This window comes from Octopus sinensis, linkage group LG7 (genome assembly GCF_006345805.1).
Source record: "Octopus sinensis linkage group LG7, ASM634580v1, whole genome shotgun sequence".
Taxonomy (NCBI): domain Eukaryota; kingdom Metazoa; phylum Mollusca; class Cephalopoda; order Octopoda; family Octopodidae; genus Octopus; species Octopus sinensis.
Window position 1 is genome coordinate 2,325,337 of NC_043003.1, and position 26,844 is coordinate 2,352,180.

Below are 26,844 nucleotides of genomic sequence, written 5' to 3' on the forward strand. Positions count from 1 at the left end.
ATTTCTCTTTGCAGTCTTGGTCTCATCTCAGACTCTTTTCATATGTTCTTTGATTGTACGGCACTATTAGCTGGTCTAGTTGCCTCAGTTATTTCCAGGTGGAAAGCAACAGAGAGTTTTTCGTATGGGTAAGTATTACATTGATGAATATCTGTCATGTTTGTAGCATTTGATTATGATCAAAGTTGTTCATATGAAGATAGGTATGTGGAATCTATGGATAGTCTTTTTCGGTTTTTTGAATGGACTTTTTGAAAGTGTCTTCAGTGAGCCATCTAAAACCATGAAGATCCATGACCCAGGAAAATTCTTCAAGGATATCGACCATACTAAACCTACCCTATCCGACATTGATTTCAACCCAGAAAACATAGAAAGAGCCATAGACAAGCTCTCCATGCACTCGGCTGCGGGGCCTGACGGTTTCAATGCCATGATACTTAAAAACTGCAAGGCACAATTGTTGAAACCCCTTACATGATATGGAGGGAATCTATGGAGAATGGCAAAATACCAAATACATATAAAGAAGCACACATAACTCCAATACATAAAGGGGACAGCAAATCAAAACCAAAGAACTACCGACCAATCTCACTGACATCACACTTGTCAAGGTCTTCGAAAAATAGTTCGTGGAAAACTGGTTGAGTTCCTGGAATCCAACAATCTGATGAATTGCAACCAGCATAGATTCAGGTTAGGTAGATCATGCCTTTCCCAACTACTGGCACACCATGACCAAATCCTAGAAAATCTAGAGAATGGATACAACACAGATGTTATCTACCTCGACTTTGCCAAGGCATTTGACAAGGTAGATCATGGCATCCTGGGTCACAAACTTCGAAAGCTAGGAGTAGGAGGAAAAGTTGGTACATGGATACACGAGTTCCTTACAAATAGAACTCAACAGTCACTGTGAATGGAACCCATTCAACACCATCACCTGTGACCAGCAGTGTTCCTTAGGGTACAGTACTCGGCCCAATCCTGTTTCTCATCCTCATCTCTGACATAGATGAAGATACAACCAGCAACGTCTCATCCTTTGCTGATGACACAAGGGTCATGAGACAAATCAAAGACGAGGTGGATACAGAGGCCTTACAAAAGGACCTGACCACCATATATAAATGGCAGGAAACAAACAACATGTTGTTCAATGATAAGAAGTTTGAACTAATTCGCTAGGGAACAGATCAAGATCTGAAAAATACAACAAACTACAGAAACCCATCAGGACAACAAATAATGGAAAAACAGTATGTGAAAGATTTAGGCATCCACATGGGAACCAGCCTAAAATTCAGAGAACACCTTGACTCAGTCTGTCTTACTGGAAGAAAGTACAGCGGGTGGATCTTGCGCACCTTCAAATCAAGAGATACCTCAACAATGAAAACCCTCTGGAACAGTATGATACTTCCGAGGATTGACTACTGTTCTCAGTTGTGGTCACCAACAACAAAGGGCCAACTATCTAAGATGGAATCGCTCCAAAGAAATTTTACCTTATACTTCTCAGAAACGAGGGACCTGGACTATTGGCAAAGACTCAAAACCTTGAAGATGTACTCAATAGAAAGAAGATTTGAGCGATACCGAATTATATACATTTGGAAAATGATAGAGCAAAAGGTGCCAAACTTTGGTATCAAAACCTACCACTCACTGTGCCACGGAAGACGCTGCCAGCTACCACCAATCAACAAAAAGGCTGGCCAGGCAGCAAAAAACCTGCGAGAGTCAAGTCTGTTGGTTCGAGGAGCACAACTATTCAACTCCATTCCGGTACATGTCAGAAATCTATCAGGATGCAGTGTGGAATCATTCAAATTGCAGCTGGATAGATACTTAAGCGCCATTAGAGATGAACCCCATCTCCCAGGATATACACAACGAGCACAAACTGACTCAAACTCGCTCCTACACATGTCAAAATTAAACAGAGAATACAACCTAGCAACCACACCAGACTCTGAGGGTGGAGTCTTCGACTTGGCCTGAGCATGGACTCAAACTCAAATGAAATGAAATGAAATGAAATGCCATTGTATTAAATTAAGTGTTGAGCTTTTCTCAACATTGAGAAAAAACCCTGGCTGTCTTAAGTGTATCCAATTCATTTAGGTCACTTATGCTATATATTATATATATGTATGGAAAGAAAAATTAAAAAGTAACTGCACACTTCCTTTTACAATGCACTAAATTAATTCCAAACTAATATTACTATTCAAGATTACATATTCCAACGTACATAATTACAAACCGGTTTCACTTCTCATAGTATATATTCCTTACTGTGTACATGTGTAATGCTTGCTATTTCGAAATAATTTGGTAGTATTTTGGAATTAATTGTAGTATGTATACATGTGTTTATGCATATGTATGTATGTGTGTGTATTTTTCTACACACACCCACATTGCTTATAAAAATGCGTGTATGTGTATATGGCCTTGTGTATAAAATGTCTCCAGTTTTCTTTTTCAAATGAACTGGGAGAATCCTACTCAGATATTTTGCAAGGAACCAACTTCAGTGACTTACTCTGAACCCTTTCCTCATTAAATGAAAAAATTTATTGACAAGCAAAGGTTCAGTTTTAGGTCTTATTTAAGACATGAATCATTACAGATGACTACGGTTGTATTATTTTGGAAATCAGGCAACATGTAGCTTAAATATTAGCAAGAGAGTGGGGTTAACTAAATAAACCTCATGTTTAACTCAGCCAGTTATCTTTTCCACTGAGTTCAACAAAACCTTGAAAATGCTGAAAATGTTGGTCCCTATTTCTGTATATCAAGTGAACAATCCTTTTGTTGTCATCTCTGCCTGCAACACTTCTTGGGTTTTGGTGATCCCTAGGCCCTATATAAATTTCTTCTGCATAATATAATTTGTACCTAATACACAAGTTCACATGCTGTGTTGGAGCAGCTGTGGTTCATTCAACCGAATGCAGTAAATATTTCCTGCAGACCAACAATGGTACAAAAGCAATGTTGAAGCTGACTGGTAGAATTTGAACTCTGCTTTTAATCAACAAAATCAATTACTGCTCAACATGTTACCGTCTGTGCCACCCTTGATAATTTCACAATAGATTGTATTAAGATAATTGTAATAATGATGGCTTCAAATTGTGGCAAAGGTCAGTCATTTTAGAAAAGTAGGGGAAGGGGTCAGTCACATGATTATATATTTTAGGATTTAAATTTGCATCTTACTGAAATGACTAAGAATTGAAATTAAACATGTTTTATACTCGAGAGGATTAATAAAGTTCATTGATTAGTTATCATTTGTCATCATCATCATCATCATTATTGCAGAATCTTGCAAGAAGCCAATCAATTCAATGTTTCTCCATCACAACAACTGAACTTCTCAGTCTTCTTTATTCTGCCAAACAAATGAGGCTCAATTTGAAGCTCGTTAGTAGCCTCCAGTTCTGCTGTTAGTCAGTACTCAAGATCTTTATCATTTTGTTGGGTTTTGTTTATGCATCATCATCGTTTAACATCCGCTTTCCGTGCTAGCATGGGTTGGACGATTTTGACTGAGGACTGGTAAGCCATGGAGGCTGCACCAGGCTCCAATCTTGATCTGGCAGAGTTTCTACAGCTGGATGCCCTTCCTAATGCCAACCACTCCGAGGGTGTAGTGGGTGCTTTTTACGTGCCACCAGCACGGGGGCCAGTCAGGCTGTACTGGCAATGACCTTGCTCGAATCTTTTTACACATGCCACCGGCACAGGTGCCAGTAAGGCGACATTGGTAACAATCACGCTTGAATGGTGCCCTTTTATGTGCCACGGCACAGGGGCTAGTCAGGCAGTACTGGCAATGACCTCACTCGAATCTTTTTACAAATGCCACCAGCACAGGTGCCAGTAAGGCAACGCTCGAATGGTGCCCTTTTATGTGCCACCAGCATGGAAGCCAGTTGGCTGCTCTGGCAACGATCACGCTCGGATGGTGCTCTTGGCACCCCACTAGTATGGATGCCAGTCATCGAATGTGATTTTGATTTCACTTGCCTCAACAGGTCTTCGCAGGCAGTGTTTGCATATTTGGTTAAATTTGTAACTGAATTTATTTGACATTTTCAGACTTAAGAACCGTTTGGTAAGTAGCTTGCTTCCTAACCACATGGTTTTAGGTTCAGTCCTGCTGTGTAGCACCTTGGGCAAGTGTCTTCTACTATGACCCTGGGCTGGCCAAAGCCTTGTGAGTGGATTTGGTAAATGGAAATTGAAAGAAGCCTGTTGTGTGTGTGTGTACTATTACCTTGCCTTGACTCTGCATGATAATAATAAAGGATAAACGATGTTGTAGCTGTGGCTAGTGCCCCCTGACTGGCTCTCGTGCCAGTGGCACATAAAAAGCACACTCCAAATGTGATCGATGCCAGGTCCGCCTGACTGGCTCCTGAGCTGGTGGCATGTAAAAAGCACCAACCAAACGTGACTGATGCCAGAACCCCTTGACTGGCCCCTGTGCTGGTGGCATGTAAAAAGCACCCACTACACTCTCAGAGTGGTTGGTGTTAGGAATGGCATCCAGCTGTAGAAACTCTGCCAGATCAGAATGGAGCCTGGTGCAGCTGCTGGCTTTCCAGACCTGTCGAACTGTCCAACCCATGCCACCATGGAAAGCGGACGTTAAACGATGATTATGATGTGATAATGATAAATAAACTGAGAAAAATATGAATTGTTGTAAAGTATTGATATTTATTCCAATACTATTAAAATGTTATTCTTTTCTTTCTAATTTCCAAGCTATGTCCGTGCTGAAATATTGGCTGGTTTTGTAAATGGTCTCTTTCTCCTATTTATTGCTTTCTTCATTTTCTCTGAGGCAGTCGAGGTAAGTTCATTTTAGTAATTCCAACACCAAACCTTCACGTATTATTCCTTGAATTTCTTTGGTTTTGCAATTTTAAAATAATTAGATTTATTAAAGTTTCCTGTCGGTATTAGTCAGTACAATCTATTAATTGCACAGTCACATGATTGACCAGACTACCGGACATTGTTATACATTGCTAGTCACAATGTGCTTTGTATCACTTTAGCTTTCGAATAATGCCGTCCCACTGGCCTGGCAGGCCGGCCAACGTTTCCCCTGGTCGGAAGGCTAGTTTGTCACTGGGTGATCCGTTTGCAGCTGAGTGGACTGGTGCAAAGTGAAATGAAGGGTCTTGCTCAAGAACACAACATACAACCAGTCTGGGAATTGAAACCACAATCTCACAATCGTGAATGCAATACAGACTGCTGCAGAAGTAACGTCCTTTTTGCATTTAATAACTTTTATAGGATATAAATGTTTATTAAGTAACTTTTTTATTGAACACAAATTTATTGATTTACTTAAAGAAACGAATAATAAACTAAGGAAAAAAAATTGCAGAAGTTTTTAAGAAATTAGAAAGAGACTCAGTTAGAACCTAGAAAATTCACATACAAAAGGGCCTTCTGCCGCACCCTGTATATCGATCCTCTAGGACAGTGCTAGTCAAAGTGGTGGTCTGCGAGCCACCAGCTGCCGGTACGCAACGAGTTTTCAGAAAAGAAAGAAACGTTATAAAACGCTTTATGTAATATTGTATTATTTGTTTACAAAATAGATATAAGATGAAAAAAATTGTCAACTTTTATTTCATTCATTATATATATTGTTTCTGGTATAAATTAATATTGCTAAGAAATATTATCGGTGCCTGGCACATTGGGGAAAAAAACTGCCAGTTCACCACATCTGATGGTTTGAGAAGCACTGCCCCAGACCTCAAGCTTTCAGCCATTCTGTTGGTAATATGTTCCATAATTAAGATGAGTTTCTTGATGATCTTATAATCAAATTTTAATTTGGTGGTGGAGTCCCTCTTTGCTTTGATGGATAAGGGTCCAGCAAGACACTGCTACCAAGTTTATGGAAAATGACCATTGCCCTATGGCCACCGGTGTGCAGGGTCAAAGCTGAAGACATCCAGTAACATCCTCTACCTGTATCCCCTTGCTTCTTTCCCTCCCACCACTGCACTTCTGAAGAAAGCGTAATGTTACAGATGCTGGTGTTTTGCTTTGCTGAACAACCTCATCATCATCGTTTAACGTCCGCTTTCCATGCTAGTATGGATTGGACGGTTTGACTGGGGTCTGGGAAGCCAGGAGGCTGCACCAGGCCCTCAGTCTGATCTGGCAAGGTTTCTACAGCTAGATGCTCTTCCTAATGCCAACCACTCCGAGAGTGTAGTGGATGCTTTTTACATGCCACCGGCACGAGGCCAGAAGAGCTGACATTGACCACGATCGGATGGTGCTCTTTACATGCCACCGGCATGGAATCCAGTCAAAGTGGCACTGGCATCGGCCACGTTCAGATGGTGCTTTTTACGTGCTACCGGCACAGGTATCGCAACTACAATTTCCATTTGATTTGATTTTGATATTGCTGATGTTTTGCTGGGTTTGTGCAGAGTCAGTCTTGCTCTTTCGTACCTCCAAACTTGCATTGGTCAACTGCAGTGGTTCCCAACCTGTGGTCTGCCAAAGGTACTACGGGGGTTCCGTGAACTAAATTCAAAACTTCACACATTTATATATACACACAAGAATAAGCATATTAAAAGGGTCCTGTGTGAAAACTTATTTAAATAAAAGGGGTCCTTGGTCCTGCAAAGGTTGGGAACCAGTGGTCTATTGCATCAAGTGCCACAACCTCATTAGGTATCAGGACACGAGATTTGTATGGAGTTACCTTTACTTAGATAAACAGCTAAAGAGCTGAAGGGTCATGTCTTTCCTGGCTCCATTTGGGTGTCAGAGGCAGTTCCATAATTTGCTAATAATTCCATAACTGGGATCATGTCTGACACAACTACACCTGGTCAAAATAGATCTCAGGGAAAATAGGGGCCAAGATGTGGTTCCATGCTTGTTAAACACTTAGAACTCCTGAACCAGGGTCTCACTACCGGATCCAGTTTAAAGTCATACCCAGGACACGACAATTAATATAATAATCATCATCATCATCATCATCATTTAACGTCCGCCTTCCATGCTAGCATGGGTTGGACGGTTCAACTGGGGTCTGGGGAGCCCGAAAGCTGCACCAGTCCAGTCAGATCTGGCAGTGTTTCTACAGCTGGATGCCCTTCCTAACGCCAACCACTCCGAGAGTGTAGTGGGTGATTTTATGTGCCACCGACACAGGTGCCAGACGAGGCTGGCAAAACGGCCACGCTCGGATGGTGTTTTTATGTGCCACCGACACAGGTGCCAGACGAGGCTGGCAGACGGCCACGCTCGGATGGTGTTTTTATGTGCCACCGACACAGGTGCCAGATGAGGCTGGCAAAACGGCCACGATCGGATGGTGCTTGTTACGTGCCCACAGCACGGAGGCCAGTCGATGCGGTACTGGCTACGGCCACGTTCGGATGGTTTTCTTGTGTGCCACGTGCCACCGGCACTGGTACCACAAGGATACAAATTCCATTGATGTTCATCTATTTTGATTGTTTTGATTTGATTTTCACTTGCCTCAACAGGTCTTCACAAGTGTCACAAGAAGGAAGGTATGCACAGGTGGACTGACTACGTCCCAGGTAGGGGCCATGGGTTATGGCCTGACTAGTCTTGCCGGTCTTCGGATGGTGTTTTTATGTCCCACCGACACAGGTGCTAGATGAGGCTGGCGAACGGCCACGATCGGATGGGGTTTGTCATGTGCCCACCGCACTGACTACAGCACTGATGGATTTCGTCCTTAACTAATGATAGTGATATTAATTATTAGGTTTTATTTAAATAACTACAGGCATCTCCTAGGTAACAAGTGTTGTGCTTTTGAAAGTCTTGACATAATGTGGAATTCTGTAACAGAAAATCTATTTTCTAATTAACTTCCACGTTTCATGGAAAAATATGTTTCTAATTATGACACTTCTTTCTCTACAGTTTCGTCTTATACAAATAGGGTAAAACACGTGTGGAGCTGTTAGTGATTTGCATAATTTAAATAAAAATGAGCAAAGGGAAATAATTCAGTGACCAATTGTATGTATTTGGGAAAAGCAAAACCGCAAAACGCCTGACAAATACAGGTCTATCAAATGCCTTACAACATAAATTCTTGATTTATTAAAATTAACTCTGCCTCTGAGAAAGTATCTTGTCAGTAGTTTACAGATATTGGTAGGTATTTATGGTAATATTAGCCTGACCCATTTAGTATTTAAAAAGGCCATATCTGGGGCCCAAATATTCTCCCTGGCCTCACACACCTACCCTAGAATATCATTCTTAAAATAACCATACACATCATTGAAATCTCAAAAGCTGTGAGATAATGCAGGATTTATATAAAACAATTTGAATAAACATGGATTACATTTGACAGAATAATCTGAATGCAAAAGGGTCAAATTCCCTTTTTTGCCTTAGAACTGGTCCTAGCTGTGGACGATTTCTTCTGGTGTCTTCACTTGCATTTATATCCCTGTAACAAAGTGACTTTCTCTTCTATTGTAGAGAGCGGTTGAACCTCCCGAAGTGAAGCATGAGCGGTTGTTTGTTGTATCTGTATTAGGATTTCTTGTCAACTTGATTGGAATTTTTGCCTTCCAACATGGCCACGCCCACGGAGGAGGTAAGCTTGACAGGGGGGTTTTTTTCCTGCATTTTCAATTTTCACTTTATTAATTTTCGTCTTCCTCTTCATTTCTCCTGCTTTACATCGTCACCACCACCACCACTATCGCCATCATCATCATTTCCATCATCGTCATCATACCCACATCCCATGCTGACCCGAAAGATGGGAAAACCACCGTCTTCCTCCAGTATCTCATTTTAGGATTGGTTACTGTGTCTAGATGCCTTTCCTCACACCAACCCCTTTACCAACCCTAAACAAGTTGTCTTTGGCAAATCTAAAGAATCCTCTCAGACCCTGTATTGTCTCTGCCCAATTCACCAGCCACCTTACCATTATATGATGGCACTTATATAATTTCTCATTTTAAATACACATTATTTTAACATTTAATTTTACTCTCTTCTGAGATGAGATTCTGCCGAGGTTGACTTCACCTTTCATCCTTTGTGGGGTCAATACAATAAGGACCAGTATAGTATTGGGGTCGATGTAATTGACTTTTCCCCTCCCCTAGAATTGCTGGCCTTGTGCCAAAATTTGAAACCAGTATTTAATTTATTCTTCATATTTCTATTTAGACCATGGACATTCCCATGGACCCTCTCATGGACACACACATAGCCATGGATTTGGTAAGTAGTCTTTCAGTATTGTAAATGCTGATATTTTATTTTAAAAATTGTTTGTAGTAAAGATTATTTGCCAACATAACATGGCAGTCCTGGTTTAGGACAAATGTTGCTGTAATTTAGCCCCAGGAGACATTGTCTCCAGCTGGCTATATGACATAACCTGTGTCCTTACATTTTTCGAACAAGGGAATCTAGCATCCCCACTCAGCTCAAAACAATGTGTGTATTGCGATTTCCAGGTTATTTCCCTTCATCAGCACAGAATAACTGACAACCAATGTTGGTGTATTTACATCCCCTGTAACTTAGCAGTTTGGCAAAAGAGACTGATAGAATAAGTACTAGGCTTACAATGAATAAGTCCTGGGATCAGTTTGCTTGACTAAAGGTGGTGTTCCAGCATGGCCGCAGTCAAATGACTCAAACAAGTAAAAGAATGAAAATCCCTGATTAATTCTTTTGCAGAAATTCTTCAGCCAAAAGTCTTGTTACCAGTTTAGTATGAAATGTAGTTTCACCAATGATGTTATTTACTAATTTCTGTTTGGTCGTTTGCATTAATGAATTGTACAATGATTTTGTTTCAGGTTTAGAAGTTTCCAGCCATGAACACAATCATAATCATAACCATTGTCACAGCCACGACCATGATAAGAAGCCTTGTAATAATTCACCCGCAAGATCATCTCAGGTGTCACAGAAACAAATTATGCAAGGTCTGGATTTTTACCCCCTTTTTTGTTGCTTTTTTTCTTTTTTCCTGTTAATTATTTAGAATTAGACGAGTTACTAATTTGGTACAGCATAAAATTCTTTGATTATTTCTTTTAGATTACAGCAAAAAATTTTTGAAAAGCACCTGTGCTGGTACCCTATAAAATGCACCCATGCTGGTGCCACATAAAAAGTACCCCTATTTGTGCCACATAAAGCGCACTGGTGCTGGTGTCACATAGAAAGCACCCAGTAATCTTTGTAAAGTGGTTGGCATTAGAAAAGGCGTCCAGTTGTAGAATCCATGCCAAAATAAACAACTGGAGCCTTGTCACGGGTTTGCCAGCTCCTGTCAAACCCTCCACCCATGCCAGCTCCTGTCAAACCATCCAGCTGGCCAGCTCCTGTCAAACCCTCCACCCATGCCAGCTCCTGTCAAACCATCCAACCCATGCTGGCTTGGAAAATGGACTTTAAACGATGGTGATGATTTGTCTAAATTGCTATCGAATGATGAAGTAATTCTTGAGAGTTTGTTGGTCAACTGGTTGAAGAATAAATCTCTTTGAGACTCTCTGTTGAGGTGTCTGTCAAGAATATGATAGACAATTTCAAAGACTTTGCAATTAATTGTTTTGTTTGGTTTATAGATGGACAGATTTTGGTATATGTTTAGCATAACCAATAATCAGTTGCGAGATACTTGGAGGAAGTTGGTGGAAGGAACTGGAATGACCGGGAAGGATTGTTTCTGAAGCCATGTGAGTTTTGGAAAGAGCGGATTCTCCATATGTGCTGACTTCATCGTTCACAGCAAAATTACCGAATGTGGTGGCCTTGGGCTGTGGAGAAGAGGAGAGAAAGGTACTTCAAAGAGGAATGGGATGTGTTGTTTGTGTACTGCTAGGAAATACAGGACAGGGTTCCGAGTTTGATTTAATTCTTTGAATGTTTGCCAAGAGGAAGGAGAAATGATTTTTGAATTTAATAAGGTTTTGTTGGTTTGGGTTGTTATTTGTGGGGTGGGAAAGAGGAATCGATGACGGGGTTGCTATTAGCTAATTAATTAGTCCCTGTTAGCCAATTAATTAGTCCCTGTTAGCAGCTCATCTGGAAGGTAGGCTTTGAATTAGTCTTTTGAAATCTTGTGCTTTCTGGGTTACAATCACAAACTGGGGTGACAAGAAGATAGAGTTGATCATGTGCTTAGCCTGTTAGGGCAGTCAGTCTCTTTAGATGTTAATCACAGGATAAGCCTATCTCCTGTTTGGCTGTGGGCTTCTGCCAGAAAGCCTTTACCACCTGTACCCTCTGATAAGCTGTAGCACTACACAAAGGAAATGCAGTGAGAATTGATGTATCAAAAGATTGTGTAATCCCTGGGCCACAAGCCTGGGACAGACTATTTGTAATGGAGGGAGTTCTTCTAAAAGCACTTTAACTCTGGTGACATCCTTGTTGAGTGCAAAAATTAAAAAGAAATGCTGCAGTAGTAAAGATTGTTTGCCAACATAACATGGCAGTCCTGGTTTAGGACGAATGTTGCTGTAATTTAGCTCCAGGAGACATCGTCTCCAGCTGGTTATATGACACGATCTGTCCTGGGGCTAAATTACAGCAACATTCGTCCTAAACCAGGACTGCCATGTTTTGTTGGCAAACAATCTTTACACCAAAGCACTGTTGTTGAATATCTCTTGTGAGATTTAAAAATAGTAATTTTCAAATGCTGTAGTGTTTTGTTGTGTGACAGTGTTTAAGAGACGTTGTCTTAATGGAGTGAGAGAGATTTTGTCTTTGCTGTGGTTGGAGAAGCCACGTCCCTGTGAGTAACTTCAGTGTAACCGAATCAATATACTGGCTCAAACTGGAGGAAGTAAATGGATTTGAACTGAGGCTCATTTAGGAGAGGAGGAATGCTGAAATTTGGTAGATCAAGGGGGATTACGAGAGTCTGGAAGTTTAGAGTAAAATATAAATTAGAAATAATAAATTCTATTGTATTTTGGTTGGAAGAATTTAGAAGTTAGTTTTTTTGGTTTTTTAATGATTTACTGACCAATCTATTTGATTTAGTGGACCAACATGTCCTTTGTGGCATACCTGTGGGCTTTGGTACATTGTTAAAAACAAATATATTTATTTAAAATTTAAATGAAGCAAGGGAGATAACTGCAATATGACGTTTTTGTAAACTAGAAAATGTCGTACAAGGAGTGGACCATGTTATAAAAGTCAGCTGGGATAAAACAGCAGTTCTGCTTCAATCTTATTGGATCTTTTGAGTGAAACTGAGCAGGATCAATATACCTTCCGTGTTGTCATGTTTTAAGCAATGTCTCATTGGCTAAACACCAGCTCTTTGAAAGAAACACTAACATCTTCAATAATAAGCAATACAGCCAATGATGCTGAGGTTATATATTGACTAAAGTACAGGTGCCGAAATGATTCCAGCTACATTAGTGGGAGTGTGTAGATCAGATGGAGCGTTAAACTAGTTTACTTTCCTCTTCTACAGCAGCACATTTGACATGCGTTAATTAAGCCCCTGTGTCACCTGCTCAGCATCAGAACCAAAGACGATTAGAAACGAACCACTGTGTGTGTGTGTGTGTGTGTGTTATTGTCTCCTTGCCTTCATATTGTAGTTTTACCTGAATGTCTTTATTATACAAGCATTGTCCTCCATTTCCAATCTTCCATGAAAACATGTTTGGTCACGGGGAAATATTACCTTACCTGGGAACAGAAGGTCTGTCCATCCTTTGCAAGCAGAGAAAAAAATGGGCATTAAATGATGATGATGACGATGGTGATTTGATAAGCTTTTCGAGGCAGAAGCAATGGAGACATCATGTATTTTATCTTCTGCTATGTTTGTCTGTTTATTATTCATAATCAAGCAGGTGGGCTGGCAGAAACAGTCAGCACATACCAGACAAAATGCTGAGTGGCAGTTTTTCTGTCTTTACATTCTGAGTTCAAATTCCACTAAGGTTGACTTTGCATTTCATTTTTGGGGCGGAAGGAGGGGGAGGGGATAAAATAAGTACCAGTTGAATACTGGGGTTGATGCAATTGACTAACACTTTCCCTTGAAATTGCTGGTCTTGTTCTAAAATTTGAAACTATTGCAATTTCAGTGTAAATTATGCCAGTCAAACTATTTTCTCCAATAAGTGACCAGTTTTATTTCATAAGATTTTATAAAAATAAATTGAGATCGCATGTCCGGCCCAGTTAAGAGTGCCCCTGATGCATCGGGTGATATGATATGGTTGAGAAGACCTATTGAGTCAAGTAAAACCAATATCGTAGCTGTGGCCAGTGCCCCCTGACTGGCCCCTGTGCTGGTGGCATATAAAAAGTACTTATCCAATTGTGGTCGATGCCAGGCCTGCCTGACTGGCCCCTGTAACAGTGGCACGTAAAAAGCACCAACTACCCTCTCAGAGTGGTTGGTGTTAAGAAGGGCATCCAGCTGTAGAAACGTTGCCAGATCAGATTGGAGCCTGACGCAGCCTCCTGGCTCTCCAGACCTCAGTCAAACCGTCCAACCCATGCCAGCATGGAAAGCAGACATTAAACAATGACGATGATATTTTCGTTTCTCTCGCCAGGTGTGTTTTTGCATAAAAATATATTTTCGTTTCTCTTACCAGGTGTGTTTTTGCATAAAAATGTATTTTCCTTTCTCTCACCAGGTGTGTTTTTGCATATAGTTGCTGATACATTAGGAAGTGTTGGTGTTATAATTTCTTCTGCCCTCATTCATCAGTTTGGTTGGATGATTGCTGATCCCATATGTTCCATGTTTATAGCTACTTTAATAGGTGTCAGGTGAGTCATTTTCATTCATATTGTACACAATATTACGTTGTATTTTGGGAAGGACAGTATGCCAATAATAAACACATGCACTGGTTCTATTTCACTTCTTTTAGTATTATTAGTCAATTGGTTAATTATACAGTTCTATATTTAAGGGATGGGGAATTATGTACATTATTTACATGTGACAGATATTTGTCCTCCTCTTGTTTGTTGTTAACATCAAACATGATGAGGACAAATATCCATCAAATGTAAATAATATAATTGGTTAATTATTTCATCAGTTAACTCATTGTTTGATCAGTAAATCGGTGAGCTAGGGTGTACAGAATATTTTATCCAGAATTTTCCTATATGCACTGATTCCATTCCAATCCTCCATGTGCTGCCGTGAAAGACCCTTTCTCTAAACACTCCCTCCCTCCCATACTTCACAGTGACATCTACTTATTGCTTTTAACCCTTTTGGCTTCCATGCCAGTGGCACATAAAAAGCACCATTCAAGCATGGTTGATGCCAGTACCGCCTGACTGGCCCTCGTGCCAGTGGCAATGTAAAAAGCATACACTACACTTTTGGAGCAGTTGGTGTTAGGAAGGGCATCCAGCTGTAGAAACTTTGCCAGATCAGATTAGAGCCTGGTGCAGCCTTCTGGCTTGCCAGTCCCCAGTCAAACCGTCCAACCCATGCCAGCATGGAAAACGGACGTTAAACGATGATGATGATGATTATTCTGCCAGTTTTATGATGTTATGTATTTCATCATCATCATCATCGTTTAATGTTCTGCTTTCCATGCTGGCATGGGTTGGACGGTTTGACTGAGGACTGGTGAGCCAGGAGGCCTCACCAGGCTCCAATCTGATCTGGCAAAGTTTCTACAGCTGGTTGCTCTTCCTAACACCAACCACTCCAAGAGTGTAGTGGGTGCTTTAGGGCCAGTCAGGCGGTTCTGGCAATGACCATGCTCAAATGTTGTTTTTCACATACCTGTAGGAAGACTCTGGCAACGATCACGCTTGAATGGTGCTTTTCACGTGCCACCAGCATGGGAGCCAATCCGTGGCCCTGGCAACGATCATGCTTGGATGTGCTTTTAACGTTCCACTAGCACGGCTGGCAATCAGGCGGTACTGTCATTGGCCACGACAATGACTTCACTTGCCTCAGCAGGTCTTTGCAAGCAAAGTTTATTGTCCAATGATTGAAGGTTACTCATAAGTGGTCTGGTTATGCACCACTGGCATAGGTCACGGTCTCACTTGGCTTGTCAGGTCTTCTCAAGCACAGCATATCTCCAAAGGTCTCAGTCATTAATAAAGGAAATTAAGTCTAGTTTTACTGGTGTGTTTAGTGTGGGGCCTGATTTATATACATGCAGAACCTTATATGTATGATTTGAGCAAAGTTGACCCCCAACATTAGGACCCACTTCATGCAAGCATGAAGGCATGCTGGCAGAATGCTGCTCCTCTAAATGCAAACCTTAGCTGTCATTGTGGTTTTGTGGCATGAAGCAAAGCAGGCCTTGTTATCCACAAGCACTCAAGCCAATTGAGCCCTCAACTTGTCCCATTTGCCAAAAGGTTTACAAGATACCTGCAGGCCTCAAGAGACACGTCAGTGTCCATAGAATATGATTAACACTTTATTTTACTGAAACTTTGTCATTCACAACAACAGAATCAATCAGATGCACACACACAAATCATTCTTATTATTGGAAATAGGTGAGGGTTGGTGACAGGATGGGCATCCAGTCATAGAACCTCTGTCTGATCTACGCAACCATGGAGAGTGGAGGTTAACTGGTGATGGTGTCTATCAATGAAAGCCGACATCTTCAGATCCATGTCAGCTGGCTTTGTAAATATTAACAACACAATTACTTTCATTGTCTTTTAGTGTAATACCACTTTTGAGAGACTCAGCAGGAATTCTGATGCAAAAAACCCCACGGCAGCTAGAATCCTCTTTACCTGGATGCTATCAAAGGGTATGTTCTTTAACGCTTTCGTTACTCTATTTATTTTGAGATGCTCTCTGTTTCTTTTAATTGATTTTAAATATAACAAAGAATTTAGTAAAATAACTTAGTTATCATTCAGCTAGTGTTAGGAACATAAATTGTGGAAGATTTTAATTCAGAACTTTTGAAAACAAGACATTTGTACTCAGAGCCAGTTTTTCAGCCGGGTTGGTATCAAAAGGGTTAATCTCAATAAATGCTTGAAACTGGCAAGTTTTTAGTTGTTTGGAATTAGTCTTTTATTCTTTTACTTGTTTCAGCCATTAGACTGTGGCCATGCTGGGGCACAGCCTTGAAGAAGTTTAGTTGAATGAATTGACTTCAGTACTTTTTTTTTTAAGCCTGAAACTCATTCTATCAGTCTCTTTTGCTGAACCACTATGTTATGGGAATATGGTTGTCAATCCTATGTGGGAGACTACCAAACACACACACACACATTTATCTTTCATTTTTTATTTGTTTCAATCATTTGAATGCGGCCATGCTGGATCACCAATACACACTACAAGCTACCTTCAATTTCTGTCCACCAAATCCACTCGTAAGGCTTTGGTCAACGAAAGGCTATACCAGAAGACACTTGCCCACGGTGTCACAGAATGGGACTCAACCCAGAGCCACGTGGTCTGGAAGCCACACAGCCACATCTATTTCTGACATTGGTGCAAAATCACACCATCAATAATTGTATTTTTATCAATAAAACATCTTCTTTCAAACAAGTTAACATAATCTAATTTGAAACAATTAACCGTTCTTTTATGATGTCTTTTAGGTTAGTCAACTTGAAGGCGTTTACAGTGTGCAGGAACCACATTTCTGGACTCTTTGCAGTGAAGTTTATGTTGGTACTATAAAATTAGAAGTTTCTAATGATGTTGACTCCAAATATGTCCTCAGTCAAACTCATAATATTTTTACACAGGTAAGTGGAAATTATTATTCTTCTATTCAATTTGGCAGGTAAAAAGCACCATTGATTGATGCCAGTGCTGCCTGACTGACCCTCGTGGCAGTGGAACATAAAAAGCACCATTCGAACATGGTCGATGCCAGTGCTGCCTGACTGGCCCCTGTGCTGGTAGCACGTAAAAAGCACCCACTACACTCTCAGAGTGGTTGGCGTTAGGAAGGGCATCCAGCTGTAGAAACTTTGCCAGATCAGATTGGGGCCTGCTGCATCCTTCTAGCTTGCCAGTCCTCAGTCAAACCGTCCAACCCATGCCAGCATAGAAAGTGGACATTAAAAGATGATGATGAGGAATTTTATATGAATTTCATTATTTAATTTTATACAACAACAACAATAATTGTTTCTACAATAAGCACAAGGCCTGGTGGGGGTGGGGAAGCCAATTAGATGGACCCCAGTGTTTGACTGGTACTTATCTTATTGACGCAAGGTGCCGAGCTGGCAGAAACGTTAGCACGCCAGGTGAAATGCACAGCCGTATTTCGTCTGCCGCTACGTTCTGAGTTCAAATTCCGCCGAGGTCGACTTTGCCTTTCATCCTTTCGAGGTCGATAAATTAAGTACCAGTTACGCACTGGGGGTCAATATAATCGACTTAATCCGTTTGTCTGTCCTTGTTTGTCCTCTCTGTGTTTAGCCCCTTGTGGGTAGTAAAGATAGGTATTTATTTTATTGACCTCAAAAGGATGAAAAGCAAAGCTGACCTCAGCAGAATTTGAACTCAGAATGCCTAATGGCATTTCATCTGGTGTGCTAACGATTCTGCCAGCTTACCACCTTAATCAATAATAATAATGGTTTTTGCCCTGTGAAAAGCACCCAGTCCACTCTGTAAAGTGGTTGGCATTAGGAAGGGCATCCAGCCATAGACACCACGCCTAACCAGACAATGGGACCTGTTGCAGCTCCATATACACCATCTAACCCATGCCAGAATGGAAAACAGATGTTAAATGATGATGATGATGATTTTGGTACAGAGCCAGTAGTTTTTGAGGGGAGGGGCAGTTGATTACATTGGCTCCAGTAACTTCCAAATTCTGTTATTCTCACTGATTAAATTATGTTTATCTCCTAGTTTTATTTGTCAACAGTTGACGCTTCTTTGAGCGATAGCAAATAATCTCAAGCAGATTAAAACACTTCCCTTCTCATAATTTGGGTGCAGGAGTTGGTTGTGTGGTAAGTAGCTTGCTTATCAACCATTTGGTTCCGGGTTCAGTCCAACTGCATGGCACCTTGGGCAGGTGTCTTCTACTATAGCCTAGGGCTGACCAAAGCCTTGTGAGTGGATTTGGTAGACGGAAACTGAAAGAAACCTGTCACATACATACATATATATATATCAAAATAAGCAACGAGGATATCCAAGGTAGTATAGTACAATCGTTTCATGCTACTTCATTTTATTAAACAATGTAAGTATTACATCAGTTTTAAAATGTAAAGCAATCTTCAGCCACATATAGAATTTTTTAATTTTATTTATTTAAAAAAAAAATTAAATGGACAATGTACATTTTTATACTTATTCCATTTGCCAACATTACAAAGAGGGTAGATATATAGAAAGGTTAATTTCGTCATTAAGAACATGGTAGTTGAAGGTCTTTCTCCATCTGAAGATTTTTTATACTTTTAAGTATTTTAAATAATAATGACCATTCCTAAATTTTGAAATCTTAATATTTTGTAACCAAATAAGTAATTAATATACCATACTAGCTTTTATTTAACCTGCATAGATTATTAAGAAATTTTATAATATAAATAAATTTGAATAAAGTGAAATTAGAATCTTTTGATACTGGTGCCCCAGCCAGCGGTGGTGCCCCAGCATGGCCGCGGCCTTCGGGCTAAAACACTTTTAAGGATTTAAGGATTTATGAAAGGGTTGCATAAATTACATATATCTAGGGAAATTATTTAGTTCATCTTGATTACCTCCCTTCCATTACATGTTAATATATCTTATAGGCTCTTGATATATGTGCTAATTGATAAGGTTTTTTTTTATAGGTAGTAAATATGTCTAGCATATTCCTTTAATTTAACTCATTAATAAAAATAAATCACTATTTACTAACTAACTATAAATCTATATTAATAAAAATCTGATATATATATATTTGTATAAATATGAAATGATTTCTATATTTTCTATCCCTATATAAGATACTAAAATTTATTAGAATCCTTTGGGAAAAAAACGATCTTAAGTATATTTATTTAGAATTCGCAAACAGAATTATGGCTGTTAAATGGTAAAGAACATTAGAAATCTGTAGAGCATTAGTAGTCTCTATTCTCCCTAGCTTCAGCCTACTAACTTTAGCTAAAATACATTCAAATATGCCAAAGTTAAATTCCTCATAATGGGGATGGATTTATGGCTTTGACATTTGTACTAACCCTTTCTCTATCTATAAATAGAAAAATTCTTGTTTGTCTCCAATGAACCAAATAAAGAAACCCCCTCCCCATTGATAAATCTCAATAACAAAGTGAACTCAGTGATAAAAAATCTACAGATGGAGAAAGACCTTCTACTACCATGTTCTTAATGATAAAATTAACCTCTCTTTCTATATATCTACCCTCTTTGTAATATTGGCAAATGGAATAAGTATAAAAATGTACATTGTCCATTTAATTAAAAAAAATTTAAAAAAAAAATTTTTTTTTAAATTCTATATGTGGCTGAAGATTGCTCGATATTTTTAAAATGAAGTAGCATGAAACGATTGTACTACACTACCTTGGATATCCTTGTTGCTTATTTTGATTATAATCACCTCATTTGATTTATATGGATAATACCATACAAAATTCTGGTACCTTTATCTTAAGTACCATATTCATCTGAATGTGTATATATATCATCATCGTTTAGCATCCGTTTTCCATGCTAGCATGGGTTGGACAGTTCAACTCGGGTCTGTGAAGCCGGAAGGCTTCATCAGGCCCAGTTAGATCTGGCAGTGTTTCTACGGCTGGATGCCCTTCCTAACGCCAACCACTCCGTGAGTGTAGTGGGTGCTTTTTACGTGCCACCCGCACAGGTGCCAGACAGAGCTGGCAAATGGCCACGAACGGATGGTGCTTTTATGTGCCACCGGCACGGGGGCCAGGCGAGGCTGGCAACGGACACGAACGGATGGTGCTTTTTACGTGCCAGTGGCACGAGGCCAGTCGGGGCGGCGCTGGCAACGGTCATATACATATACACACACACATACATACATACAAGGGCATCCAGCTGTAGAAACTCTGCCAGATCAAGATTGGCGCCTGGTGCAGCCATCTGGTTTGCCAGTCCTCAGTCAAATCGGATGTTAAACAATGATGATGATATACATACACACATACAGGGTGGCCCAAAAGTAGGTTTACAATTATTCAACTATGTCTTTTGCAGTTTAGATCTTAATTATGGCACATAAAATACACCAATCTGACCGTGGCCGTTGCCAGCCCCGCCTGGCACCTGTGCAGGTGGCACGTAAAAAGCACCCACTACACTCACGGAGTGGTTGGCGTTAGGAAGGGCATCCAGCTGTAGAAACACTGCCAGATCAGACTGGAGCCTGGTGCAGCCTTCTGGCTTCCCAGATCCCTGGTCGAACCGTCCAACCCATGGAGAACGGACGTTAAACAATGATGATGATGATGATGATGATTTGAAATTGTTATTTTATGCTAGTTTTGTTAATTGCAAGATAGAAATTTAAATGTAATAAAATGTTTTAAAAGTAATTTAAAGTGCCGACATGATAGCCGTCAACCTACTTTTTGGCCACCCTGTATATACTCTCTTTTACTTGTTTCTGTCATTTGACTGCGGCCATGCTGGAGCACCGCCTTTAGTCGAGCAAATCGACCCCAGGACTTATTCTTTGTAAGCCCAGTACTTATTCTATCGGTCTCTTTTGCCAAACCACTAAGTGACGGGGACGTAAACACACCAGCATCGGTTGTCAAGCAATGCTAGGGGAACAAACACAGACAGGCTTCTTTCAGTTTCCGTCTACCAAGTCCACTCACAAGGCATTGGTCGGCCCGGGCTATAGCAGAAGACACTTGCCCAAGATGCCATGCAGTGGGACTGAACCCAGAACCATGTGGCTGATTAGCAAGCTACTTACCACACAGCCACTCCTGCGCCTATATATATATATATATATATATATATCAAATCAAAACAAATCAAAATAGATGAACATCAATGGAATATGTATCTTTGTGGTACCAGTGCCGGTGGCACGTGGCACATAAGAAAACCATCCGAACGTGGCCGTAGCCAGTACCGCATCGACTGGCCTCCGTGCTGTGGGCACGTAACAAGCACCATCCGATCGTGGCCGTTTGCCAGCCTCATCTGGCACCTGTGTCGGTGGCACATAAAAACACCATCCGAGCGTGGCCGTCTGCCAGCCTCGTCTGGCACCTGTGTCGGTGGCACATAAAAACACCATCCGAGCGTGGCCGTCTGCCAGCCTCGTCTGGCACCTGTGTCGGTGGCACATAAAAAACACCATCCGAGCGTGGCCGTCTGCCAGCCTCGTCTGGCACCTGTGTCGGTGGCACATAAAAAACACCATCCGAGCGTGGCCGTTTTGTCAGCCTCGTCTGGCACCTGTGTCGGTGGCACATAAAATCACCCACTACACTCTCGGAGTGGTTGGCGTTAGGAAGGGCATCCAGCTGTAGAAACACTGCCAGATCTGACTGGACTGGTGCAGCTTTCGGGCTCCCCAGACCCCAGTTGAACCGTCCAACCCATGCTAGCATGGAAAGCGGACGTTAAATGATGATGATGATATAAATATACATATTTGTCTATTCTGTTTGTCCCCTCCCCCACCATCACTTGACATCCGATTCTGGTGTGTTGACATCCCTGTAACTTAGCAGTTCGGCTAAAGGGAACAATAGAATAAGTGCTAGTCTTACAAAGAATAAGTCCTGGGCTTGATTTGCTCGACTAAAGGCGGTGCTCCAGCATGGCCGCAGTCAAATGACTGCAACAAGTAAGAGAGTAAACAAGATTGTATTGCTTTTGATAACAGTTAACCATACATTCAAATATTCCTGCTCTCAACAACTCTTTTGTTTCCCACTTTTCCGTTCCAGGCTGGTGTTCGTCAACTCTATGTCCAACTTGACCATACAGCCATGTAATGGCATTTCTTCCTTTATGATGTTTGAAGAGATCTGAATGTTCAAGAACAGAGGAATCACAATGGATTTAGTTGGTTATGATTGTCTTTATTTTTATGCTGTGTGAATGAGGCTGGGTCTGTGAGAATCTATCAAAACTTTTGCTTTGATCTGGAATTTACCGTCTTGGTTCCTGACTTTAAAGTTTCTTTTTACGAAGGAATTCAATGCATGTTTCTCAATCAGGAACTGTACTTTTGTACAGATTTATTTCAAAATCTTGAGAAGTCTACATCTAAAAGAACTCTAGCAGAGAAATAAGAATAATAAAAAAAACACAAAAATATCTTTCTTGATCTCTATTTTTTAATTATATTTTTTTATTATAAGGTATTTAGTCTGGAATCATTTGACCAACAAAATATGTTTTGTTGGACTAACGATAATAGATTAAATATTTTATTCACTCTCAGACTTTTCGTTGAGTTCTTTATTCTACGTGGTCAGACCAGGCTTCTTTTGAACTTGTCACCCTTGGAATATTTTTTGTTATACATATATATATATATATACTTTAAATTTACTGGGATTATTTCTATCTTATTTAGCAGGATTAAAGCACTAATTTGCTTTTACCTAAAAGGACATGCGATATAATTATATATCTTCAATAAAAATGGTGTTTCTAAACTAAATTTTCATTACATTCAGCGAATATATTTTTGTTTACTGCTGCTTATATTAATTCTTCAATGTTAAAGGAATTAATTAGGTTAGAAATTACAACTTTTGGGCATTCTTATTTCGTTCAAGTTCTTCCTAGCACTAATCAGACATTAGTGAAATAGTTCTGATTACAACACAAGCTCTCCTAGGGAGAATATTCTACTCATTGTAAGAACAGTGAAATAAGGATGAATATAGGTGGAGATACCAGTTGGTATCATCTTGTTGTCTTTTGCTGGGACACTTAATGAATTGACAAGTCCACCTAGTTCTCAGAATGTACAGTCAGTAATAATTCATTGCTGTTTACAGTGGTACCACTTTGCGATTAGTGAGTAGCTTGTTGTTGGAAGTGCTGAGTTCAACTTCTTTGAAAGGAAGTCTGTTTGTGATGGTTCAGCAATCTATCCAAGGGAATATTTATCTCACTTCTCAATATTTTGGAAACCAGGGATAAACATCAATCCTAAGGATTTTTACAATCTAGGGAAAATATTGAACTGAGCAACAAATTAACACTTCTTAGTCATTTAAAAAGAATTATTATTTAGTTGCAGATATTTATGTTTGTTCTAAATTGCCATATTTTATTTGCTTTGAACAAATTTCGAGTAAAAATTCAGATTGCAACATTTGTGGAAAAGTCAGTAAAGATATTGCGACCAGTTTCAAAACAAGAATCATTTAAAAATTTATAATAATAATAATAATGTTGGCGGAGAGTGATAGTTTTATCAAGCATACATTCATGCATCATTGTATTCATTTCCATTTTGTTTTATAAAATATTATTCTATGCTAAAGAGTGTGTCAAAATATTTCATTATACATCTCTATCACTTATTTCACTGAGAATATACCATTCCAATGATGTATAATTTAAATTTTGACACATTCGAGCAGTGATGCACAGCTCGGTCCCTCCCCATAGACCACCATTTGGGATATTCCTTTGAGGACCCTCAAATTTTTAAGGGTCCACATTGAGTTTATGTCCTACCATGTTGTAATATGCAAGGAAAAGTAAATTCACATGTGGTGGTTTGTGCACTTTTCTTCATGAATCTAGTGGAGCACCTTCTGTAAAAGACTGTGCATTACTGCTATACGATAGAATACATAGAATATATATATATATATATATATATATAACACTATTGCAGATTAAAACAGAATTGTTTATCAGAGAACACAAGAACAATCTCAGACGAAGCCAATTGCCAAATCAGAACAACTCTTAACATATTCATAAACAGAAAGAAACTGTCCAGAATAATCAAATGATAGACTTCCCATGAATTTTATTTTTTAATAAACTAAATCCATCATAAGGGTCAATGCCCTGTAAGGCCCTGTAAGTGCTTATGGACAATTATATAATAAAATGTTTTCAATATATTCAAAATTCTAGTTTAAATTGTTATTTTTGTTTACATCAAACAAAAGCATTTTTTTTCTTTTGTTTTTGACTTGTTAAATTTTCTTTCTGAAATTTGTTTATTAACACATTTCTGAAGCCTTTAAAAAAAAAAAAAAAGGGTTTCATTTTATTTTCTGTTTACTAACTGAATGTTTTTCTGTTCTGTTACTGGTTTCTGTCTTTGACCTGCAACAATGCCTGGTGGCCACTTGACCTCATTCCCATCGTTTTGGTCAATCATATTGACCCTACGACTTCATTAATCTCTATTCAACAAATGGTTTAATTTTGATCTAAAAGGAAACAACCTTGTTACCCCAGAATCCACCCTGGCCCCTCCATATGTTTCTGGCCATTCTGAGTAACTTCCTTGTGTTCGTTTTTATTTAACTAACGTCACAATTACCTTTGCCATAATTGTGTTTTTCTCTTGGCTGCTGGACAAAGGTTAGGATGATTGCTGTGCTGATGACAGCTACTGAGGCAGAAACATGTGTCCACAACTGTCTTATTTCCAGACAACAAACCTGTCTTTTTCCTTGATGGTATTTTGACTTTGGAAGAACATTCGATTCTGAAGATAATCTCCCTTCCTCAAGTGTAGCTGGTCTTAGTTGCCATCTGATGATTATGTCACATTCTGTAAAGGTGGAGATAGGGTTTAATAAAGATTTTGTGCTGTATGAAATTTGATATACCTGTGTGCGTCTGCACCTGGACCTCCCCAAACTGGACACCAATATCTGAGCATTGTCCAATCCTAGTTTAGTGTGGTGTAGTGTGCAATAAGAGCCATGGGATTTTATGCAGTTTCCAACTACCAAATCCATTCACAAAGCATTGGTCAGTCTGGGAATCAAATTTTTTTTCCCCACGAGAGTTCTGGACCCTAGTTATGAATCATTTGCATACAGCCAATCAGAGCTCATCTATGCTTCTTTTCTCTTTTAAGAATGCTTCTTGTTCCTGTTCCAACCATGGCTGTCTCTGCGTAGTTATTTGTGTTGTTGTTTACTTTGTAAAACAGTAAGAGGAGAGGGTTGCTAGCACATCACCCTCTACCCACATTTTCTCCATCCACATCTTTACCATAAGGGGCCCTAACAAAATCCGATAACAGGTATAGATGCAAACCCATCTAATTACTTGTCTCCTTCTAAAATCAGGCAGAACTTGGCGATCGGTCGTCTTATAAGACCGCTCTTTGTCTTGAGTTTACCTGGTAGAGTGTGTTTGTTAACTTGACAACAAGGTCAAGGTGAGCTCTGATTGGCTGTATGCAAATGAGTTCATTACTGGGGCCCGGAACTCTCATGGGAAGAAAAAAATTCACATCCGAGACTATTGCAGAAGACACTTGCCCAAGGTGTCATGTAGCGGCGGGGCTGAACCCCAAACCGTGTGGCTAAAAAGCGTACTTCTTGGCCACACAGCCATCCATGTGCATGATTACATAATTAGATAAATAAAATGAGGTAACGGAAATAACGCCTAAATTGTCTTTTATTTGACTGCGGCCATGCTGGGGCACCACCTTGAAGGGTTTTAGTCAAAGCAATCAACCCCAGAACTGCTTTCATTTCAAGACCTGATACGTATTCTACTGGGTTCGGTTATGGGGCTACGTAAGCACACCTGCACCAGTTGTCAAGCAGTAGAGAGGGGCAAACGGAGACCAAAGACACACATCATCATCATCATCATCATTTAATGCCTGTTTTCAATGTCGGCACGGAATGAATGCTTTGACTGAAAACTGTTAAGCCAGTTCCAGTCTGATTTGGCATGGTTTCTGCACCTGGATGCCCTTCCTAATGCCCACCACTTTACAGAGTGTCCTGAGTGCTTTTTACATACCACCTGCCTGGGTGCCCCTTGCCTGTTATGAAACACTGGCATTAGCCACAACTACAACCTCATTTGGCTTCACAAGTCTTCTTCAGCATGATGTATAGCCAAAGGTCTCAGTCACTTGTCACTGCCTCTGTGAGGCCCAAAGTTCAAAGGGTGCTTTTTACATGTGACTAGCATGGGTACCAGTTACACAACACTGGCGTCGGCACACTGCTATATCAGGAGGGATAGGGAGCTGTCCACTATGTTCGAAGGGAGGTACACTGATATGATATGCTTGAGAAGGCCTGTTGAGTCAAGTGAAACCAATATCGTAGCTGGGGCTTGTGCCCCCTGGCTGGCTCCCGTGCTGATGGCACGTAAAAAGCACCAACTGATCATCACCGATGCCAGTGCCCCCTGACTGGCTCCAGTGCCTGTGGCATGTACAAAGCACCAACTGATCGTGGCTGACATCAGTACCCCCTGACTGGCTCCTGTGCTGGTAGCATGTAAAAATTACTGACTGAGCGTGTTCACTGCCAGGCCTGCCTCGCTAGCTCCGGTGCCTGTGGAATGTAAAAAGCACCAACTGATCGTGGCCAATGCCAGTGCCCCCTGACTGGCTCCTGTGCCAGTGGCACATAAAAGCACCCACTACACTCTCGGAGTGGTTGGCATTAGGAAGGGCATCCAGCTGTAGAAACACTGCCAGACCAGAATGGAGCCTGGTGCAGCTGTTGGCTCTCAAGACCTCAGTCAAACCGTCCAACCCATGCCAGCATGGAAAACGGACGTTAATTGATGATGATGATGATGGACTTCTTTCA

General features: G+C 40.3%; 1 protein-coding gene across 1 annotated transcript in view; it reads left to right on the plus strand.

Annotated features, from left to right (window-relative positions):
• LOC115213973 (zinc transporter 7-B) overlaps positions 1-24,166 on the plus strand; it is a 37,877-nt gene extending 13,711 nt beyond the window's left edge. Inside the window, exons 3-11 of the mRNA XM_029782982.2 lie at positions 15-128; positions 4,798-4,885; positions 8,560-8,677; positions 9,265-9,318; positions 9,906-10,034; positions 13,740-13,875; positions 15,776-15,866; positions 16,678-16,827; positions 22,009-24,166. Coding sequence (XP_029638842.1) covers positions 15-128; positions 4,798-4,885; positions 8,560-8,677; positions 9,265-9,318; positions 9,906-10,034; positions 13,740-13,875; positions 15,776-15,866; positions 16,678-16,827; positions 22,009-22,056 — 928 coding nt within the window. The 3' untranslated portion in view covers positions 22,057-24,166. The remainder of the gene's footprint in view (positions 1-14; positions 129-4,797; positions 4,886-8,559; positions 8,678-9,264; positions 9,319-9,905; positions 10,035-13,739; positions 13,876-15,775; positions 15,867-16,677; positions 16,828-22,008) is intronic.
• The last annotated feature ends 2,678 nt before the right edge of the window (positions 24,167-26,844 follow it).